The following is a 21,415-nucleotide window of genomic DNA, read 5'->3' as shown; positions in this document are numbered from 1 at the left end:
CTCACCAGGGACTCAAAACCGGAAGGTCATTCTGTCCCTCCAATACTGCGCAGCCTTCCTGAGCACCCCCAGGGCCTGGGGCAATGAGGACGGGGAAACCGAGGACGGAATCTAGGACCCTGGCAGGTAGTGACAAAAAAAAAAAAAAAAAAAAAAGCACGTGCCAGACAACGACAATTCAGACACACCGACACAGATGGACACAACCATACAACCTCGGAGACACAGAGGGACAAGATGGCTCCCCTCAGTTCGAGAGAGTCTACGGAATTGCCAGATAGTACTCATCCGGGAAACATCCTAACTAGAAGCTTCTTCCGGCGCCGAGGCAATCGACTCGCCCCTCCACCCCATCCCTCAGAACCCCCACCCCTGCCCAAGTCGGAGTGGGAGCTTCCACCGGAAAGTGAGTGTGGGCTGAGGCGGGTGGCCACCACCCCCGAGGCCGAGCGAGACCGCAGAGCTCGAGCATCCCAGCCCCAGCCCAGCCCCTGCGGCGCCAGTGCCCCGCCCCCTGACAGGCAGCAGCCAATGGGCGGCTCCTGCCGCCGGCCTTTAAGAACCGCGCGCACTCTCCCTGCAGCGGACGCTGCCGGCCTAGCACTCCTACGGAGTTTCCATGGAGACCGAGGCTGGGCCCGGGCGGCCTCGCGGCGTTGCCATGGAGACAAGTCCCGGGCTGGGGCTCCGAAGCCCCGGCTCACCGCTAGCTCAGAACCCTGCGGAGCCGCTGTGCGAGGCCGGAGCTCCGGTGGCGGCGGCACGCTGGGACCTGCGGAAACACTCTTTGCTCATCGTGATCGGCGATATCGGTACAGAGAGTCAGCTGAGGGCCGTGAGGGCCCACCTTGAACAAGGTGAGCCGCTGTCCTGGCTGTACTCCGGGACATCCTCTATCCCTTGCTTCTCCGCCATCTGCATTCACCTCCCAGAGCGTGTGTCTGCATCCTCCATCCCTAGTGTGCACTTCCTGAGATCTGTGCGCCCTGTTAATCTGAATCATCAGCCCCTGTCACCTGCATCTTCCATGTCACGCGTCCGTATCCTCCCGAGCTGCCAACATCTTGCTCCCCCATCCTTCCCGCGCACCCCATGGCGTTCCGCAGTCACCCTGAGGCAGGGGAGCTCTGTGCAGCCCCTGGGGCCTTTCTGGTCACACTCCTCTTTCCCGCAGTGTCTTGGACCAGACGTCCTGAAAGTCCTCACCATCCCCTGGAGACTCCATATCCCTACCTTAGTTTCTTCTTTAGGATCCCTGAACAGGCACAGGGTGCTTTCTGAATGCTGCGGACAAATCTCAAATCTCCCAGTGCCGGCGGCGACAATGAGGGAGTGACCTTCGTGGCCACAAGCTCCTCAGTCCTCACCTCCCTCCCCAGTTGCCTGCCTGTGGCGCAGTGCTGCGGAGCCACCTGCGGGTGGAAGCAAACCGCGGAGGGGTGGAGGCAAGGAGCGGGGCATAGGAGAGTCTAGAATCCTACTGAGCTGTAAGGACTGGAAAGGCAACTCTAAGTGTCTGGGAATGGGCCCTTCATTGTCACTTCTTTCACAATTGGCATCTCTGCGAGAAAATTCCTGCATATAAACTCATCAAGGACCAAGTTTAGCCTAAACTCTGCCCTTCTCCCTCTGGCTCAGGCAAAGCTCAAGAAAGGCACAGGATGGCAGATAGACATAGGCATTTGCCACTTTTCTTAAAGACATCAGTAAGGCTGATCATGGCAGCTGTCCTTACTCCTTCCTTCTCCTTACCCCTTCCGTGAGCTTGGAAGTACTCCCTTAAGTCCAACCCTTCTGATTTCATCTAGAGCCCTCCTTATTTCTTTTTCTCTTACAGGGATTCTCTCCTGGAACATTGACTTATCATCCTTTGACTTGAACCAACAATTGAGACTCTTCATTACCCGGCACCTAGCTCACTTCTCCTCAGAGGTCAAAGGTTAGGACTAGTGTCATTTGTCTCAGTCCTTTGGGTGAAGGCTGGTCATAGAAGAGCAGAGGTCCAGTCTCCCTGGCAGAACTGGCCTTGTGGGAGGTTTGGGTCGGGGAGAAGGGAGGGACTCCTGAGGGGAAAGTTGTAAAGTTCCATAGCTATCCCCACATACCCAGTACACTTTGCAGACAGATGGTGTGATGGTGGAGGGAGCCTGGAGAATGTAATTTCTACCTGAAAAGAGGGTGGTTTATGGACAGCTGTTGACGTGCACTAAGAGAGTGAAGTACTTCTCTTGAGTGATCAATCATCTCCCATGCAAAAATCCACTCTTTCTGTGTTCCCCTTTCTGTATACCCTAGCCTCCTTCCTTCCCTTTACAGACCCCTTGAATCCCCCACTCACCTTCCCACATCCTTGCTTAGCAATTTCCCTCAGGCCGCACAGCCTACCCTCCAGGTTTCAGGGTTTCTGGTTCCTCTTCGGCTTAGCTAACAGATCTCCAGAGCAGAGCAGAAACCTGGTACCAAAGGCTGATGAGCACCATCAAATCTGGCGTGTAAGCAGGGTCTCCTGAATTTCCTGCTACAAGAACTAATCATACTCTGAGGTTTGGCTCTGAGATCAAAGTTCACAGGTTACAGTTTCCCATTCTGCTGGGTGGGAGAAATGGGTCAGGGATTTGAGAAAATAATATTTTAGGAGCTATCATTCCATGACAGTATCTGTGGGGAGGCTGCAGAAGGTCCTATATCCCATTATAAAAGTACTAGGCATCTGGTCATGTTATTGGTAAATGTTGGCACACCAGTCCATGCATCAGTGCCTTTATGGAATACAAAATCCATCCAACTCAACAGTGACTGCCACCAAATGACTGAATTCATATCTTATACAGATAATTCTCAATTATCCAGCATAGTAAATAGTCACCTCCCCTTCTCTCTCTGCTCTGTCTGCTAACTGACACATCTTTGGTCATTTCCCTGATCACTGACTCCTCTAGAGATGCTCCTGGAGAGAGAAGACAAGGTTAACATGACTAATGCTCCATTGTCCTAGGAATATGTGCAGCATTTAAAAAATGTGAGGCTGGCATCTTCTTGACTTTTTGCAGGAGTTAGAAAGCAAGGCTCCAAGTCACCACAGGAGACAACCTGGTGCAAAATTCACCTTGTGAAGCTAGCTTCCTGTGAAGCTAGCCACTCGCTGTTTTGAGACTGCCTTCTGTTTAGAATTTTACTCATGTCATGGCTTCTTCCATTAGCACTGATGATTGAAAATCAACAGTTTTACCACTTATTACTCCTAGGAGCTTTGACACAAGGCTGGATAAGAGGATGACAGCAGATGAAATTAATAACTGAATTAAGTTTGGGGAGTATCTGCTGATGTTAATAAGTCACACTAAATTCTCTAACCTTAGCCTTTTGGCCACATAAACTTAAGAGTTGCTGCTTTCTGGAATGATGTAAGCATGAACAGACCTTAAGCCAAAATGCTTAGCCATTCTTCAGGTTAAGATGCAGGGATTCTTGGGAAGATGCTTATAGGGAGATGCCTAGTTATTCTCAGGGACCTCTCGGAAACAAGCACTGATATATAAACACCTCCTAGATCTTTTCAGTCAAAGAGTTTTGCCATAGTGTCCTCAAGGGGCTTAGGGCCTACACCCAATATCAAGGCTTACTTTAGTGCACTGAGTTTTTTTAGGTTTGGACATTTTCATGGTGGCCTGTTTATATCCCAAGAGAATAGTGGAGAATTTCCTGGAAAAATCCACATGGCTCAAGACAGCCACAGCCCCACCCTGGCTGTCTCCTCTTTCAGCTGTCCCCACAAACAAAAGTCAGGCCGGAGCAGCTGCAGACACTGCCCCTCCCTTCAGCCTCCCATTAGTGGGGAAGCAAAGGGAACCAGGCTGCTGGGATAGGCTCAAAGGAATATGCTAGTACAAGGGGACAAAAATGCATCCTACAATGACAGAGAGAGTACAATCGTTCCTAGCCATCCCCCCTTCACACCCTCAGACACCTAGAAAAAGAGGAACCTGCTGATGGAGAGTCAGTGGCCCAGCTCCTTCTAGTGGTCAAATCTGGTAAAGGCTTTCCAAGGTGAATTTTGCACCCGGTTGTCTCCTGTGGTGACTTGGAGCCTTCCTTTCTAATTCCTGCAAAAAGTCTGGAGCCTCCAAGCATTATAAAACAAACCCAGAAACAAGTAGGACAGCAGAAAACTGAGCTTAAATAACATTCTGATACTTCTACTGTAGGGCCCCTATAGGAAAGGGAGAGGTCTTCATAATTTATAATTCATGATTGATATTCTAGGACTCTAAAAAACACAGTCTGAAGGAGCAGTTTGGAGACCTTCTGTCTGACTCTCCATTACCACTGATGTGCTTAGGAAGTGCTAGTTCTGTTACTTCTGCAAACATGAAAGCCATTCTAAAGTAATACAGCAGCTCTTTGGCCCCTACAACTGGGGTTTGCATTGTTGTCTGAAATGCGAAAGCAGGGACATGAATAATACTTTAAGTCCCTTCCTGCAGGCACCTCCAGATTTACCTGGGAACTAAGGGTACTCTAGGGTTGGTCTGGTCTGAGATTCCGATTTAGGATTTCCCTGATCCCCTCAGGGGACTTCTCATAAATCTTCCACAAAAGGGAAACAGACTTCCAGGGGCAAAATTTTGCATTGTAGGTTTAGGATTCTAGGAATGAAGCACTTTATCATCTTTTATCCATACACTCCTCACAGCATTATTGGAGGATGGTACTAATATTATACTCATTTTATAGTTCAGGAAGCAAGCTTGCAGAGAGGTTAAGTGGTTTGTTTAACAGCATCATTAGTAAATGGTACAGTCAGGTCTCAAATCCAGGACTTCTGATCTCACTTTGTGTCTGAGCGCAGGCCTGTCTCTCTTCTTTGGCATCTCACCATTTCATTGCAGCAAAAGCCAGGAACACAGTGAAGGGAGGGTTGGTTGTGGTGGGTGGCTGTTCAGAGGGTGAGGGCTGAAGGAAAACTCCAATAACTTGGAACCATGCCCGGGGTGTGGCCCTTGGGGGTAGCAGCTAAGAATAAGGGTAGGTTCTGCATTGGGCTGGGAAATTTTATTTTGTTCTCAAACCAAATGTTTACTCAAGTTTTCCTCTTAGCACACTCCGGAGAGCACTAGAAAGCAGAGAGGAGATTGAAGGTTTGAGGTAGGAGGAAATAGGAACTATGAAATTGCAGAAGGGAGTGTTTCCCTTTTGTGATGCTCGGAACTCAGCCTTGGTTTGTGTTGTGTATCTCTGCAGATGGCCTCCTCTATCCAAATGGGGCTGTTGCCAAGTTGCTGCTTTGCATCCCCGGATCTAAGCAAGGATTCCTTCCTCTCCGTTCTCCCCCACCCCCCTCCACCCCACCCCACCCCCAGTACTGGTGACTCAGCTCCTCCTCTCCTCTGGCGGCAGTTAAGGGGGAATGGGGGATGCTGAGAGCAGAAACTATTTTGGCTTTTCTGACCTTCAAAAGCAGTTCTTGGCAGCCTGGGGCAAGGGTGGGGCTGGTGCTGGGATAGGAGTGGGTGGATGTCAATGTGAAATAGCCTTAGGAGTTGGCCAGCTCTGGGGAGGGTTGATGGAAGGATAGAGGGTAGGGAAGGACTAGGTGGGAGCATGAGCATCACCCAGTTGGAACTGAGTGCTAGAGTTCTCCAGATCCTCCCTTTGAGTCCTAGAGCACATCACTAAATCTGAAACAGAGGTAGAGGTAGAGACTAAGGGAAACCAGAGTCAATAGTAGAAAGATTAAGATACTATAAGACAGAGATATCAAAGAGACATAAAAAAAGGACAGAGACAAGGAGAGAACAGGGACCCAACACCCTACAAAGTCATTATAAATTTTTTTTAATCCAAAGAGTACTCTATGTTAGCACTTTATGTTAACTATAGGCCACTTGATAATTGGCCTACAGTAAGAAAATCTTGCTTATGCCTAGAGCCCCAGTGATCCTCCTTGGTCCTTGTTAATTCTTTCACTGAAAGGCAGAAAGTGCCCTCCCTCTTCCAGAGACTGCCTCTTCAGACCAGATGACCCAAGAATTCCAAGTATCAGTGCCTGTGTGGTTACTGTGCTGGTGCTTTGGCACAGAATTGCATGCAGCTCCCAGGGTCCCTGTGCCCCACCCTAGATGGGCTAGAGACCATGTGTACACTCCAGAATTTCAAACTACCCTCCAACCTAAAATGAGAATTATTTCTGCTCTCCCATGGTTTCTGTAGCTGTGGCTCAGAAGCCAGCAGAGCTCAACGCAACTCCCATCCCCAGCCTTCATCTCAAGCAGTCCCCTCACCTCTACCCCATGCTTTCAGGCCCCCAGCCTCTTTGTCTCCTGCTTCTCCAGGGATTGAAGGTCACTCCCTGGGTCTGAGGGGAGAGGCAGCAGATGGTGCCTGAGAGAAGAGGGAGGGCAGGCAGCCCAGACCTCCTGTATCCCTGCAATGTGCCATAGCACAGGGCTTTGGTCTTTTGACTGATGCTAAAAGAGTATTTCTTGACTAAGCAGGGTTGGGGGAAAGGGCCCTGTGGACCATTGGAGACCACCCTGGCTCTCTGAGCTGCTAGATAACTCCTCAGCCCCCAGAGCCTAGCAGAAGCACCAGAGCACTGACATTGTGAAGGTAAAGAAACAGTTAAATCTCCAGTGCCTCGTCATGGACCAGCCCCTCTTCCCCGCCCTGGCACCGCCCTCCTCATCAAGCGCGGGGGGCCCCCCCCCCCTTCCCACCCCAAGTGCCGCAGACTCTTCCCTGAAGCTGCCGGCTGAGGCCGGAGCTGCAGCCTCCATGAGGGGCTCCCTCCCACAACCCAGGGTAAGAACCGAACGGAACCGAAGGGCTTGGCATGGAGGGTAGGGGATGCTGTGATAGGGAGATGGAATGGGGGTATCGGGATAGGAGTTGATACTTAATCTGATGTGTTTGGAACTAGCCCAGTGGGGTGGACAGAGGAGAGGAATGGAGACAGAAGATGAGCATTACTGGCTGTGGGGCCAGCCTGGACAAGAACCAGGAGAAGGCCAGTGGGGCCGGGACTGTGACAGTCCTTCTCTCAGGCTGGGCTGGGAGACATCAGCCTAGGGACAGCAGCAGAGGGTGGTGTCACTGGCTGTGCCTCTCAGCCTGGGGGGCCGGAGGAGTTTGAGGGGTATGTTTTTGGGCAGGGCAGAAGAATCTGAGGGAAAGGCGGATGTTATAGGAATGCATCTAATGGGAGGGTCTCTGGGTGTCAGCTGCTAGACTGCTCAGCTGCTCCTATGCTGGGGGTAAGCGGGACAGTGAGTTTTTGCCAAGTAAGGGAAGGTGGGAGATACTGTAGAAAAGAAGGGAGGAAAAGGTCATTGAGACGTGGCACGCACCTCTTCACAGACCAACCTATTTGCAATGGGTTCCCTGCACCCCATTTCCTGCAACTAGCTTAAGACCGGGACTCTAAGCCCCCTTTCTGGCTCCCTCCGGAGACTGAGAGGCCACTCTGGAAATTGAGAGCACTCTCTCCCCAGCTGCTGCCCTGCATTCCGAGTCTGTCAACCCCACAGGTTCCCAGTCTCAGCCCCACCCCTACCTCATCTCTGCTTCTCTTCCCAAGATGGGGGCTCTTGAACAGAGGAGCCAGTTTCTTCTCCCTCTCTGTGTGCCCCCTTCCCCTCCCCCCATGCAGAAGCAGCCAAGAAAATGACTTGTCATGCTGGGGTGGGGGGTGGGGGCGGAGCTGGAGCCTGAGCTCAGCGCGCACACTCACACACACTCACACACTGCGGCAAACTGCAGCTGCCCGAGCGGGCCCCCCCTCCCCTTCTGCCTCACTGCAGAGACACCTGCCCTCCTGCCTGCTCAGCCTCAGCTCCCACAGCCCACCCCATACCCCATGGCCAGCCAAGGGAAGTACCCCTGTCTCACAAGAAGTCTCTCCAAAGAACAAGGAAAAACAAGTCAATTCCCTTCAGTGTGATTGCTGGGGAGCAGAAGAAAGAGGGCTTTCTCCCAGGCTTGAAAAGGAGGGGCGCAGGATATAAACTGTGTAGTTGCCAGCTAGAACTGGAGAGCACATGAGTGAGGGATATGGTCTTGCACCAAGACAGGAACTGGGATCAGAGAAGTCTAGTGGCTATACGCAGGGGACTGTAAGGAATGGTGGACTGGGGAGGGGGAATGGTAGACAGAAAGCAAATCAGTCTGTACCACAGATATTTCTCTTTCTGACTCTCCTAGCTCAAATGTGTGACCTTGTGTATATGTGGTGGTTTGGGGGTGGGGGTAGGAATTGCCCTTCTAAATCTGTACTACTTAGGGCTAGCCTAGGGCTGGGTGCTCCCTGAACCTTGATATCCCTCACCTGCCCAAGCCCTGCCCCTGCCTGTCTCTGAGGTGGTTCTCATCCTCTGAACTGACCTCAAAGCTTCCTTCAATTCCCAAGTTAATAGAAGAGAACCCTTGAACTCCCCTTGGGCCCCACCCACCCTGTATGGGATTTGTTCTTCTGACACCATCTATGGTTCATTTTCCCCACAGCTGCAACTGCAGCCCCGTCTGCCAGATCCGCCTGATCCTGGCACCATGGCTCTTCCTCTTAACAAAGGCCCTGGCCCTAGGCTCCTCTTGTCTGAGCCCCCAGAAAGAGGAACGAGCTGGGTCACAGAAGAGGGTCTAGGGGACAGATTATGAGCACTCCCACCAATATCCTCCAGACAGCCCACTCCCCAGGCTATCTGTTCAACTCTCTGTTTATAAGGTAACTCCACTGTATGCTACAATTGGGAAGGGGGATTGCAGCATCCTTCTTCACTATCTTCTGTCTAACCTGACTCTCTGTTGCCTTGCTTGGTGTTTCATGTGAGTCTGGAGAAGGGAAGTAGATAGGGCATTTAAGGTGTCTTATCTTTCTCCATGGCCTGGGGAATACTCTGAATCTCTTCTTCCTTATTTGTTTTTTGTTTTTGAACTCTGAATTCCCTCTCCATGGCAGAAGGCCCACAGGAGGGGGGCAAGGATGAGAGGAGAAACTGTTCACAAGGGATGGGTTGTAGGGTAGTGAACTAGGCCTCTCTGGTGAGATGGGAGAGGGAGTTGTGAAACCTTTGGTGGTTGGAACAATTTGATTGTGTGCATGTTTGTGAGTGCAGGCTTGGCCTCTGAGGAACCAGACAACAGAACAAGAAGTTATAAGTCCTATTTCTACTCTTTGAATTGTAAAACCAATTTAGATAGTACAGACTTCTCCGAGTCTTTTGGAACGGGAATTCTGGCCTTGGATGGGGATTGGAGGGGAGGATGGGGAGTCTAGACACTGCACAGAAGCGCCCATCTCCTTATTTCCAGGCACTCTGCTGGCATGAAAGCCCAGGGCAGAGGCAAGCTAGTCAGGAAAGAGCTGAGTGAGGATCATCCTCCCAGGAGCCCTCCCTCCAGCTGAGCCCCCCATCCCCAGGCAGCACCAGGAGCTTAGTGCCGGAGAAGGACAAAAGCTTCTTGTCAACAGCAGTCTGAGGCGGGAGTTCCAGGCAGAGGGGGTGGGGGCACCGTGCAGGCAGAGGGTGCGGCAGATGAAGGGAGGGAGGCAGATGAAGGGAGGGAGACGATAGCCAATGTGGGAGAGAGGATGAGGAAATCCTGAAAGGGAAGGGCTGGAGGGGCCAGACTCTACACCTTACTTAGCAGTTTCCAAAGTGGCAGGATCTAGGTAAGCTAGGCTTCTCTTTCCCCTAAGCTCCACTTTCTGATAGTGCATTCTTTCCTCTCCTGCCCTACACAATGCCTCTCCATCTTAGTCTATACCCACTCTCTTCAATACAAATTCCTGCATCTCTCCCTCAGGCCAGAGGACCCTCTGCCACCAGAGTGAGATCCTAGAGACCATCATCCTGGTAAACCCCAGTGCCAACAGCATCAGCTCTGAGGTAAGGCCAGGCCCTGTGCCTTGCCACGAGGGCCTGCTGAAAGTGCTGTAACCCACCCTGGCCAGTGCTACTGCCATAAGGTCAAGAATTCCTGGACTTGGCTTTGAACTATCTTCTCTGCCATTTAAGCTGCCTTACAATCCCTAGCTCCACTCTGGAGGTGTTGTGGGGAGCATGTCCTTGCAGTACTGAGAGAGGACCAGGAGCATTCAGTGCCCTTTCCTAGGTTTCCCACATCTGTAACCACTCCTCTCCTTCCATTCTAGGTTCACCATCTCCTTAGCAGCCCATCAGCTCACAAACTACTGATCTTGAGTGGGCAAAGTTTAGAGCCTGGGGGAGATCTCATCCTACAGAGTGGCACCTACTCCTATCAAAACTTTGCCCAGGTCCTTCACAATCCAGAGGTAAGTTCCATGTCTGAGTGTCTGGTGGAACAGAATATGGAGTATGGAGAATGGGACTAGAGCTGTGGGGAAGGATCCAAGGAAGGGAAAATCTCATTTGCTTGACCACTGGGGGCCCTGGCAGAAAGGTAGGAGATCACCTCGGGGAGAGGTAGAGATTAGCAGATTGAATCTGAGTTGGGTTAAGACAACCCCAGTGTGACCTGATCAGCCTTCTATCTCCCATTCCTCTAGATTGCCCAATTGCTCAGCAATAGAGACCCTGGAATCCAGGCCTTCCTCACTGTGTCCTGTTTAGGGGAGGGTGATTGGAGCCACCTGGGACTATCCAGTTCCCAAGAGACCCTACACCTCCGGCTAAACCCTGAGCCCACACTGCCCACCATGGATGGCGTGGCTGAGTTCTCCGAGTACGTCTCTGAGACCGTGGATGTGCCGTCCCCCTTTGACCTGCTAGAGCCCCCCACCTCAGGGGGCTTCCTCAAGCTCTCTAAGCCTTGCTGCTACATCTTCCCCGGTGGCCGTGGGGACTCTGCCCTCTTTGCCGTTAATGGTTTCAACATCCTGGTGGATGGTGGCTCTGATCGCAAGTCCTGCTTCTGGAAGCTGGTACGGCACCTGGACCGCATTGACTCAGTGCTGCTCACACACATCGGGGCAGACAATCTGCCAGGCATCAATGGACTCCTGCAGCGCAAAGTGGCAGAACTGGAGGAGGAGCAGTCCCAGGGCTCTAGCAGCTACAGCGACTGGGTGAAGAACCTCATCTCCCCTGAGCTCGGAGTTGTCTTTTTCAACGTGCCTGATAAGCTGCGGCTGCCTGATGCCTCCCGGAAGGCTAAGCGCAGCATTGAGGAGGCCTGCCTCACGCTGCAGCACCTAAACCGTCTGGGCATCCAAGCCGAGCCTCTGTACCGTGTGGTCAGCAACACCATTGAGCCGCTGACCCTCTTCCACAAGATGGGTGTGGGCCGGCTGGACATGTACGTCCTCAACCCTGTCAAGGACAGCAAGGAGATGCAGTTCCTCATGCAAAAGTGGGCAGGCAATAGTAAAGCTAAGACAGGCATTGTGCTGGCTAATGGGAAGGAGGCTGAGATCTCGGTACCCTACCTGACATCTATCACTGCTCTGGTGGTCTGGCTACCAGCCAACCCCACTGAGAAGATTGTGCGTGTGCTTTTTCCAGGGAATGCTCCCCAGAACAAGATCTTGGAGGGCCTGGAAAAGCTTCGGCACCTGGACTTCCTACGCTACCCTGTGGCCACACAGAAGGACCTGGCTGCTGGGGCTGTGCCTGCTAACCTCAAACCTAGCAAAATCAAACAGCGGGCTGACAGCAAGGAGAGCCTCAAGGCCACAACCAAGACAGCTGTGAGTAAGCTGGCCAAACGGGAGGAGCTGGCTGAAGAGGGAGCCAAGGAGGCCCGCTCAGAACTGGCCAAAGAGTTAGCTAAGACAGAGAAGAAGGTAAAAGAGTCATCTGAGAAGCCTGCAGAGAAGCCTGCCAAGCCTGAGAGGGTGCGGACAGAGTCGAGTGAGGCATTGAAGGCAGAGAAGCGAAAGCTGATCAAAGACAAGGTGGGGAAGAAGCACCTGAAAGAAAAGATATCAAAGCTGGAAGAGAAAAAAGACAAAGAGAAAAAAGAGATCAAGAAGGAGAAGAAGGAGCTCAAGAAAGATGAAGGAAGGAAGGAGGAGAAGAAGGATGCCAAGAAGGAGGAGAAGAGGAAAGATACCAAACTTGAGGTCAAGAAGATTTCTAAGTCAGACCTGAAGCCCTTTACCCCTGAGGTACGTAAGACACTCTACAAAGCCAAGGCCCCTGGCAGAGTCAAGATGGACAAGAGCCGGGCTGCCCGTGGGGAGAAGGAGCTGTCCTCTGAGCCCCGGACACCACCAGCCCAGAAGGGAGCTGTACCAGTCCCAACAGTCAGTGAGCACAGGGAGCTGGCCCTGTCTTCACCAGAGGATCTCACACAGGACTTTGAGGACATGAAGCGTGAGGAGAGGGAGTTACTAGCTGAACAAAGGGACATAGGACTAGGAGAGAAACCACTCCCTCCAGACACTATGGAGGAGGGACTCCCAAGCATAGCTGCCCAGGGGACGCCACTCTCTGTCCCAGGGCTGGAACAAGAAGAGCCTGTGGTAAAGGAGAAAGAGGCTGTTCCAGACATCCTTGAGGAACAAGGCAGCAAGGACAGAGGCCCAGACTCTGGGGCAGAAACAGAGGAAGAGAAAGATACCTGGGAGCAAAAGAAGCAGAGGGAAGCAGAGAGGCTTCCCGATAGAACAGAAGACAGAGACGAAAGTGAACCTGAGGTAAAGGAGGATGTGATAGAGAAGGCTGAGTTAGAAGAAATGGAGGAGTTACACCCTTCAGATGAGGAAGAGGAAGAGACAAAGGCTGAGAGTTTTTACCACAAACATATGCAGGAAACCTTGAAGGTAACTCCACAGGGCAAGGAGGCTCTTGGAGGCCGGGATCTGGGACTCCAAGGCAAGGCCCCGGAGAAGGAGACTTCGTCATTCCTAAGCAGCCTGGCCACACCTGCAGGAGCCACTGAACATGTCTCTTACATCCAGGATGAAACAATCCCTGGCTACTCAGAGACCGAGCAGACTATCTCAGATGAAGAGATCCATGATGAGCCAGAGGACCGCCCAGCTCCACCGAGATTTCCTACAAGTACATATGACCTCCCTGGGCCTGAAGGTCCTAGCCCCTTTGAGGCTAGCCAGCCTCCAGACAGTGCTATTCCTGCCACCTCCAGCAAAGGCTATGGAGCACCAGAAACTGAACTTACCTACCCCCCAAACATGGTGGCCGCTCCTTTGGCTGAAGAAGAGCACGTGTCCTCAGCCACCTCAATCACTGAGTGTGACAAGCTTTCTTCCTTTGCCACATCTGTGGCTGAGGACCAATCTGTGGCTTCACTCACAGCTCCCCAGACAGAGGAGACAGGCAAGAGCTCACTGCTACTTGACACAGTCACAAGCATCCCCTCCTCCCGCACTGAAGCCACTCAAGGCTTGGACTATGTGCCATCAGCTGGTACCATCTCACCCACCTCCTCACTGGAAGAAGACAAGGGCTTCAAATCACCACCCTGTGAGGATTTCTCTGTGACTGGGGAATTGGAGAAGAAAGGAGAGATTGCAGGGAAAGGCTTACCTGGAGAGAGAGCCGTGGAAGAGGAAGAGGAGGAGACTGCAAATGTAGAGATGTCTGAGAAACTTCACAGTCAATATGGAACCCCGATGTTTGGTGTCCCTGGGCACACCCTACATCCAGGGGAACCAGCCTTCGGAGAAGTGGAGGAGCGCTGCCTCAGCCCAGATGACAGCACAGTAAAGATGGCCTCTCCTCCACCATCTGGCCCACCCAGTGCCACCCATACACCCTTTCATCAGTCTCCAGTGGAAGAAAAGTCTGAGCCCCAAGACTTTCAGGAAGCAGGCTCCTGGGAAGACACTAAGCATACACCAAGTGTGGGCAGAGAAGATGCTGCAGAGGAGACAGTCAAGCCAGGGCCTGAAGAGGGCACACTAGGGGAGAAGGCAAAGGTCTCTCCTCCCAGGAGTCCCCTGGCCCAGGAATCACCCATCAATATTGCTGAGGGACATATAGGCTGCACCATCCAACTGTTGCCAGAACAGGACAAAGCAATAGTCTTTGAGACTGTGGAGGCAGGAGAATCCACAGGCCCAATCCTGGGATCAGAAGCCCTCCCCAGAGATTTGAGAACATCACTCCAAGAACCTGGCGAACCTCAGAAAGATGAGGTGCTCCAATTTCCTGACCGAGGCATCTCCCCTGAAGATGCAGAGTCTCTCTCTGTCCTCAGCGTGGTCTCCCCAGACATCGCCAACCAAGAAGCCATCCCCAAGTCTACCTGTGGCCTGACAGAACCACAGCTACACAAAGACCTTTGGCCAGAAGTATCTCCAGAAGATACCCGGTCACTTTCTCTGTCAGAAGAGAGTCCCAGCAAGGAAACCTCTCTGGATATCTCTTCTAAGCAGCTGTCTCCAGAAAGCCTTGGCACCCTCCAGTTTGGGGAACTAAGCCTTGGAAAGGAAGAAAAGGGGCCTCTGATGCAGACTGAGGACACCTTTCACCACCTAGCCCCTGCATCTATTCCAGAACCCCATGCAGGCACAGTGTCACCTCCCACAATGGGGACCACAGGATACTCTGCACAGGCAGACATCACAGATGAGAGCCCTGAAGGAAAATTACCTGCTAGCTCCTTCTCTCACTATACACTGTTGGGAGATGGGAAGCACTCACCTGGAGGGATGACAAGCCCTGGTGAACACATTCTAACACCTGATAGCTCCCTCACCAAGAGTCCCGAGTCTTTGCCAAGCCCTGCCATGGAGGACATTGCCATGGAGTGGGAAGGTAAAGTTCCAGAGTTGAAAGACAGAACACCAGAGCAGGACAAGGGACTTGAGGCAAAGGATGAAGTCCTACAGCAGAAGGATGAAACTCTGGAGCAGAAGGATATTGTCATAGAGCAGAAGGATACAGGCATTGATCAGAAGGATGAGGCTCTGGAAGAAAAGAACAAGGCTGTGGAACAGCAGGATAAGGCTTTAGAACAAAAACGCAGAGACTTAGAACAAAGGGACACAGCCCTGGAACAGAAGGACAAGGCCCTGGAACCACAAGACAAAGACTTAGAACCAAAAGACAGAGACTTAGAGCCAAAAGACAAAGACTTAGAACCAAAAGACAGAGACTTAGAGCCAAAAGACGAAGACTTAGAACAAAAAGACAGAGACTTAGAACAAAAAGATAAGGACTTGGAACAGGAGGACAAGGTTCCAGAAGAGAAAGATGAAACCTTAGAACAAAAAATCAGAGATTTTGAACATAAAGACAAGGTTCCAGAGGACCAGGTCCCTGAACTGAAGGGCAAACTCCTAGAACAGACAGACAAAGCCCCTGAACAGAAGGACAAGGCCGAGGAACAAAAAGACATGGACTTAGAACAAAAAGGCAAGGCCCTGGAACAGAAGGACAAGGTCTTGGAAAAGAAGGATCAGGCCTTAGAACAAAAATATTGGGCCTTAGGACAGAAGGATGAAGCCCTGGAACAAAACAATAAGTCTGTTAAACAGAAAGATAAGGTTCTTGAAGAAAAAACTCAGGAGCAGGAGAGCCTAGTACAGGAGGATAAAACCATGAAACCAAAGAAGATCCTAGAGGAAAAACCTCCAGAAAAAGTCGAGGCTGTGGAACAGAAGGAAGAAGCTCTGCCAGAGAAGACTAAAGCTCTGGGACTAGAAGAGAGCCCAGTGCAGGAGGACAAGGCCCAGGAGCAGGAAGAGAAGACCTGGAAGGAGCAGGATGTGGTCCAGGAGTGGAGAGAAACATCTCCAACCAGAGAGGAGCCATTTGGAAAACAGAAAGAGCCTGCCCGGACATGGGAGGACACATCTCCTGAGCAGGAGGACAGGTACTGGAGGGGCAGAGAGGATGTAGCCCTGGAACAGGACACATACTGGAGGGAGCTGAGCTGTGAGCGGAAGGTTTGGTTCCCTCATGAGCTAGATGGCCAGGGGGCCCGGCCACGGTACACAGAAGAGGGGGAGAGCACTTTCCTCGATGAGGGACCAGATGATGAGCGTAAAGTGCCCCCCTTGGAGCACACACCCCAGAGTCCCTGGGCCTCAGACTTCAAGGGTTTCCAGGAGCCCTCCCCACAGAAGGGGCTGGAGGTGGAACGCTGGCTTGCTGAGTCACCAGTTGGGCTGCCACCAGAGGAAGAGGACAAGCTGACCCGCTCCCCTTTTGAGATTCTTTCTCCGCCATCCTCTCCACCTGAGATGGCTAGACAGAGGGTTCCTCCCGCCCCAGGAGAAGAGAGCCCTATCTCAGAGCCTAATCCCATGCTACCTATGAGGAACGAACCCACCACCCCCTCATGGCTGGCTGACATCCCACCATGGGTGCCCAAGGACAGGGCCCTGCCCCCTGCACCCCTCTCTCCAGCTCCAGCTCCCCCCACGCCTGCTCCAGAGCCACACACTCCTGCGCCCTTCTCCTGGGGCACAGCTGAGTATGACAGTGTGGTGGCTGCAGTGCAGGAGGGGGCAGCTGAGTTGGAAGGTGGGCCATACTCCCCCCTGGGGAAGGACTACCGCAAAGCTGAAGGTGAAAGGGAAGAAGAAGGTGGGGCTGGGGCTCCTGACAGTAGCCCCTGCAGCTCAAAGGTCCCAGAGGCCAGCGAGAGCCATGGTACCAAGGAACCCGAGCAGACAGAGCCAGAACAGAGAGAGCCCACACCCTATCCTGATGAGAGAAGCTTTCAGTACGCAGACATCTATGAGCAGATGATGCTTACTGGGCTTGGCCCTGCGTGCCCCACTAGGGAGCCTCCACTTGGAGCAGCTGGGGATTGGCCCCCACGCATCTCAACCAAGGAGGAGGCTGCTGGCCGAAACACATCTGCAGAGAAGGAGCTTTCATCTCCTGTCTCACCCAAGACCCTCCAATTCGACACTCCAACCTTCAGCTATGCAGCCCTGGCGGGACCCACTGTACCTGCCAGGCAGGAGCCTGAGCCAAGGCCAAGTGTGGAGCCCAGCCTCATCCCACCTGCAGTACCCCCCCGTGTTCCTATCCCCTTGAGCAAAGGCCCAAGCCCCCCTCTTAATGGCAACATCCTGAGCTGTAGCCCAGATAGGAGAACTCCATCCCCTAAGGAATCAGGCCGAGGTCACTGGGATGACAGTACTAGTGACTCAGAGCTGGAGAAGGGGGCTCGGGAACAGCCAGAGAAAGAGACCCAGTCCCCAAGTCCTCCTCACCCCATCACTGCGGGGCCTCCCACATTGTGGCCTGAAAGTGAGGCACATACTAGCCCTTCCTCCGACTCACAATTGGGTCCTGCCCGACCCAGCCTGGACTTCCCTGCTTCAGCCTTTGGCTTCTCTTCATTGCAGCCAGCTCCTCCACAGCTGCCCTCTCCAGCTGAACCGCGCTCGGCACCCTGTGGCTCCCTTGCCTTCTCTGGGGACCGAGCTCTTGCTCTGGCTCCAGGGCCCCCCACCAGAGCCCGGCATGATGAGTACCTAGAAGTGACCAAGGCCCCCAGCCTGGACTCCTCACTGCCCCAGCTCCCATCACCTGGCTCTCCTGGGGCCCCTCTCCTCTCCAATCTTCCACGACCTGCCTCACCAGTCCTGTCTGAAGGCTCCTCCTCTGAGGCCACCACACCTGTGATTTCAAGTGTGGCTGAGCGCTTTCCTCCTGGCCTGGAGGCTGCGGAACAGGGATCTGTAGAGCTGGTCCCAGGAATAGAACCAGCTGCCCACAGCCTCTGGGACCTCACTCCTCTGAGCCTTGCACCTCCAGCTTCACTGGACTTGGCTCCAGCTCCAGCTCCAAGCCTGCCTGGAGACATGGATGATGGCACCCTGCCCTGCCGCCTGGAGTGCTCAGGGGCAACCACCAAGAAGCCAAGCTCCTTCCAGGGTCCCTCTGGGGATTGTGCCACCAATGGCCCAACTGAAACCAGCCCCAACCCCCCAGGCCCTGCCCTAACCAAGGCTGAGAAAGAAGAGGCCGAGGTCTGCCCTGCCTGGGAACGTGGGGCCTGGCCTGAGGGAGCTGAGAGGAGCTCCCAGCCTGACACGCAACTTTCCTCTGAGCAGCCCCTGTGCCCTGGAGGGGCCTCTGGAGGCCAACCTAGAAGTACCTCCCCTGAGACTGAGGCTGGGCCCCAAGGATGTGCTGCTGAGCCCCGGCCCCACCGCGGGGAGCTCTCCCCATCCTTCTTGAACCCACCTCTGCCCCACTCCACTGATGACAGTGACCGCTCAACTGAGGAAGCTCGGCTGGTAGGGAGAGGGGGACGGCGCCGGATGGGGGGCCCAGGGGCCACAGGGGGCCCATGCCCTGTGGCAGATGAGACACCCCCAACGTCAGCCAGTGACTCAGGCTCCTCACAGTCAGATTCTGACGTTCCCCCAGAAACTGAGGAGTGTCCATCTATCACAGCTGAGGCAGCCCTTGACTCAGATGAAGATGGGGACTTCCTGCCTGTGGACAAAGCTGGGGGGATCAGTGGAACTCACCATCCCAGGCCTGGCCATGACCCACCCCCTATCCCCCAGCCAGACCCCCACCCATCCCCTCCCCGCCCTGATGTGTGCATGGCTGACCCCGAGGGGCTCAGTTCAGAGTCTGGAAGGGTAGAGAGGCTACGAGAAAAGGAGAAGGCACAGGGGAGAGTAGGACGCAGGGCCCCAGGCAGGGCCAAACCAGCGTCTCCTGCACGGCGTCTGGATCTTCGGGGAAAACGCTCACCTACCCCTGGTAAAGGGCCTGCAGATCGAGCATCCCGGGTTCCACCCCGACCACGCAGCACTCCAAGCCAGGTTACCCCAGCAGAGGAAAAGGATGGACACAGCCCCATGTCCAAAGGCCTAGTCAATGGACTCAAGGCAGGACCAAGTAAGTATGCCATGAAAAGTGGGAGAGATTGTGGATTGGGGCTGGGTGTGGCTGGTCAAAGGCTCCAGTTGTGGGAGGAAGGGATAGAGGTTGCCAAAAGCATTCTACTTCCCTCTACAATGAGTCCTGGCTTATCTCTACAGCGGCCTTGGGTTCCAAAGGTGGCTCTGGCCTCCCTGTATATGTGGATCTCGCCTATATCCCGAATCATTGCAGTGGCAAGACTGCTGATCTTGACTTCTTCCGTCGAGTGCGTGCATCCTACTATGTGGTCAGTGGCAATGACCCTACCAATGGCGAGCCGAGTCGGGCTGTGCTGGATGCCCTGCTGGAGGGCAAGGCCCAGTGGGGGGAGAATCTTCAGGTGAGTGGCAAGAGACGCCAAGGAGGTAGTCTGGCCAAAGCTTACTCAGACAATAGGGAAACACAGTCTCTATTCATAAAAAGACCGAGCCCTTCCTATGGGCAGTGAGACTACTTCCTGGACCACCAGGTGCCCCATCCCCACACTTACCTTGCCTTCACATTCTCACATCAGGCATGTTTTGTCTCCCTCCTAGGTGACTTTGATCCCTACTCATGACACAGAGGTGACTCGTGAGTGGTACCAGCAGACTCATGAGCAGCAGCAACAACTGAATGTCCTGGTCCTGGCTAGCAGCAGCACCGTGGTCATGCAGGATGAGTCCTTCCCAGCCTGCAAGATTGAGTTCTGAAAGAACCACTCTCCCTTCCCCAAGGATCTGCTCCCCCAGCTCCCTTAGAGAATGGCTACTGCTGAGTCCTTTGGGGTCGAGGGACATGGGAACTGAGGGGATGGGGGACAGGATGTTTTGTGGGGACTTGGGATGGACTAAATGAGAGGGGTTGTCCCTCCCCCTCATCCCTATCCTAGAGGAGTCTCAAAACCAAAGGTAACAGGGATAGGATAGGGGGAAAGTACAAAATTAGGATAGGAGGTCATCTGATGCCTAAGGACCCTGAAGTGACACCCTCTCCTAGCACTGCCAAGTGCTGGTATTGGGTGGGGAGTGAGGATGGGTGTCAGAGAGCAACCTCCTCCCTCATGGAGGGAGATCATATCCCCAACCCCAGGGATCTCTTTCTCTCTATTTATTTAGCATCCCAAGGAAGGATTCCAATTGTAATTTATGTGACCTGGGGGCAGGATACTGTCAGTGAGGTGCCCAGAGCTGCACCCTTTCTTCCATCTCCCATCCCCTTACCCACCAGGGTCTAGGTTCCCGCAGGGGTCTAGGGGTACACCGCTGCTACACTGTCCCACTGCTTCCCTCTGTATCTGAATGTCTCAATCCAAAACTTGAAGCTGTTTTGACCCACGGACTGGTGAGAGAAGAAAGGAGCTTATCCTCCCAGCCCTTGCTTCATACCATTCACATCCCAGAGCTGTGCCCAAACCAGGCCTACTGGGCAGCACAAGGGGCAAAAAGAGCCCAGCCCCAATCACACAATTCTTCCAAGTTCCCTGACCTTATGAAGTTTTCACCCACCCAGTCCCATTATCCTGATCCCTTCTCATCCCCTGCTTGGCTTCTCTGCATGTGGTCATCTGCTGTGGCCTGGTGTGTAATGGGTTAAGAATAAGCCACTGCCTGACATCCCAACATTTGACACCCCAGCAATGTGTGACTCCCCCAACATTCCACTATGCCATCCTGCAGCTAAAATGGGAATACTGGCTGCCTTTCCAGCCTCAAACTCTTGGACAGAGGATCTGGGAGATGGAGGCCATGCCAGAGGACTTGGGGAAAATGAGAGGGAGGAAGGAAAGAGGGAGAGGAAGCTGAGCTAAAGCCTAACTCCTACTGGGTGAGATGAAAACAGGCCAACAATACCACCCCAGGAAAGGACCTCGCCCCAAGCAAGCCAATGAGCAGCCCTGCTAGACTACTGCCGGACTGAGATCCAGACGCTTGTCAGGGCTCGGCTTCTCTGCCAAATGACTGTGTGGAAACCAAAATGAGCCGGCCTGTGTTCTTCCTAGTTCCCACCCTCCCTGTGCTGCTGTGCTCTGCTCCTCCCCACACTTCCCTGCTATAGTTCCCAGCTGCTGTAACAGAGCCTCCAACTCTAACAATAAATGAAGTTCATTACAGATGCTGTAGTGCTGCTTAGGCTTTTTCTGACTCCATAGATTGCTTAGTTGCTGGACCCTGTCTTCTACCTCTCTTTCTCCCAGCACTATTTATCTCAATGCCCTTGATCACTGGAAGCAGTTTTTTAGGACGCAGGAAAGCCAGAGAACATAGGGTGGACAAAGGGAGAAAAAAATGCGGAGCCAGCATAATTTCTGAAAATGGGTGAGAATGCCTGAGTATGACAATAGGAGCCTAGGGTGGAGACATACATTTGGTTTGGGGAGGGGTTCTCTTGGGAAGGGGATCTGCATACGATGGGGTCAAGAGCTGAGGACCAAATAACCAGCATCAGATACCCAGATAAGGAAACATCAAAGAGTTGGGGGGGCCCTAAAAAATCCAGAGCCTACTGAGGTGGTAAACACCTCTCACCTGTACAGTATGGATTTCCATAACGTAAAATTGTTGGGTTTTTTTTCCCTGGCAGCAAAACCCTTTATAGTCCTGCGTATGTCAGGAGAGGCCAGGTTGTGAATGAGAATATATACGGAC

The 21,415-nt window shown here is 53.1% G+C and overlaps 2 protein-coding genes across 14 annotated transcripts in view; one reads left to right on the top strand and one right to left on the bottom strand.

The window, feature by feature from the left end:
* TP53BP1 (tumor protein p53 binding protein 1) overlaps positions 1 to 1,396 on the bottom strand; it is an 87,990-nt gene extending 86,594 nt beyond the window's left edge. For all 8 annotated transcript variants that reach the window (XM_070502658.1, XM_070502676.1, XM_070502667.1 and 5 more), the window contains exon 1: positions 1,234 to 1,396. The gene's annotated coding sequence lies outside the window, so the exon portion shown is untranslated. The remainder of the gene's footprint in view (positions 1 to 1,233) is intronic.
* Positions 420 to 20,880, top strand: MAP1A (microtubule associated protein 1A). 6 transcript variants are annotated; one of them, XM_044765040.2, is made up of 7 exons: positions 420 to 857; positions 1,838 to 1,939; positions 9,802 to 9,884; positions 10,151 to 10,291; positions 10,526 to 18,764; positions 18,908 to 19,128; positions 19,325 to 20,880. In XM_044765040.2, the coding sequence occupies exons 1-7, from the start codon at positions 620 to 622 to the stop codon at positions 19,478 to 19,480; spliced, it is 9,180 nt and encodes a 3,059-aa protein (XP_044620975.2). In that variant the 5' UTR covers positions 420 to 619; the 3' UTR covers positions 19,481 to 20,880. The 6 variants fall into 6 exon arrangements, with proteins under 6 accessions (XP_044620975.2, XP_044620976.2, XP_070358754.1 ...); XM_070502650.1 differs by lacking the exons at positions 420 to 857; positions 1,838 to 1,939 and adding exons at positions 6,706 to 6,801; positions 8,500 to 8,719; XM_044765041.2 differs by lacking the exon at positions 18,908 to 19,128.
* Positions 20,881 to 21,415: the final 535 nt, after the last annotated feature.

Source organism: Equus asinus, chromosome 2 (assembly GCF_041296235.1).
Source record: "Equus asinus isolate D_3611 breed Donkey chromosome 2, EquAss-T2T_v2, whole genome shotgun sequence".
In the NCBI taxonomy this organism is placed as follows: Eukaryota; Metazoa; Chordata; class Mammalia; order Perissodactyla; family Equidae; genus Equus; species Equus asinus.
Note: the sequence above shows the minus strand (reverse complement) of the source record. Positions and strands in the feature narration are given on the sequence as shown.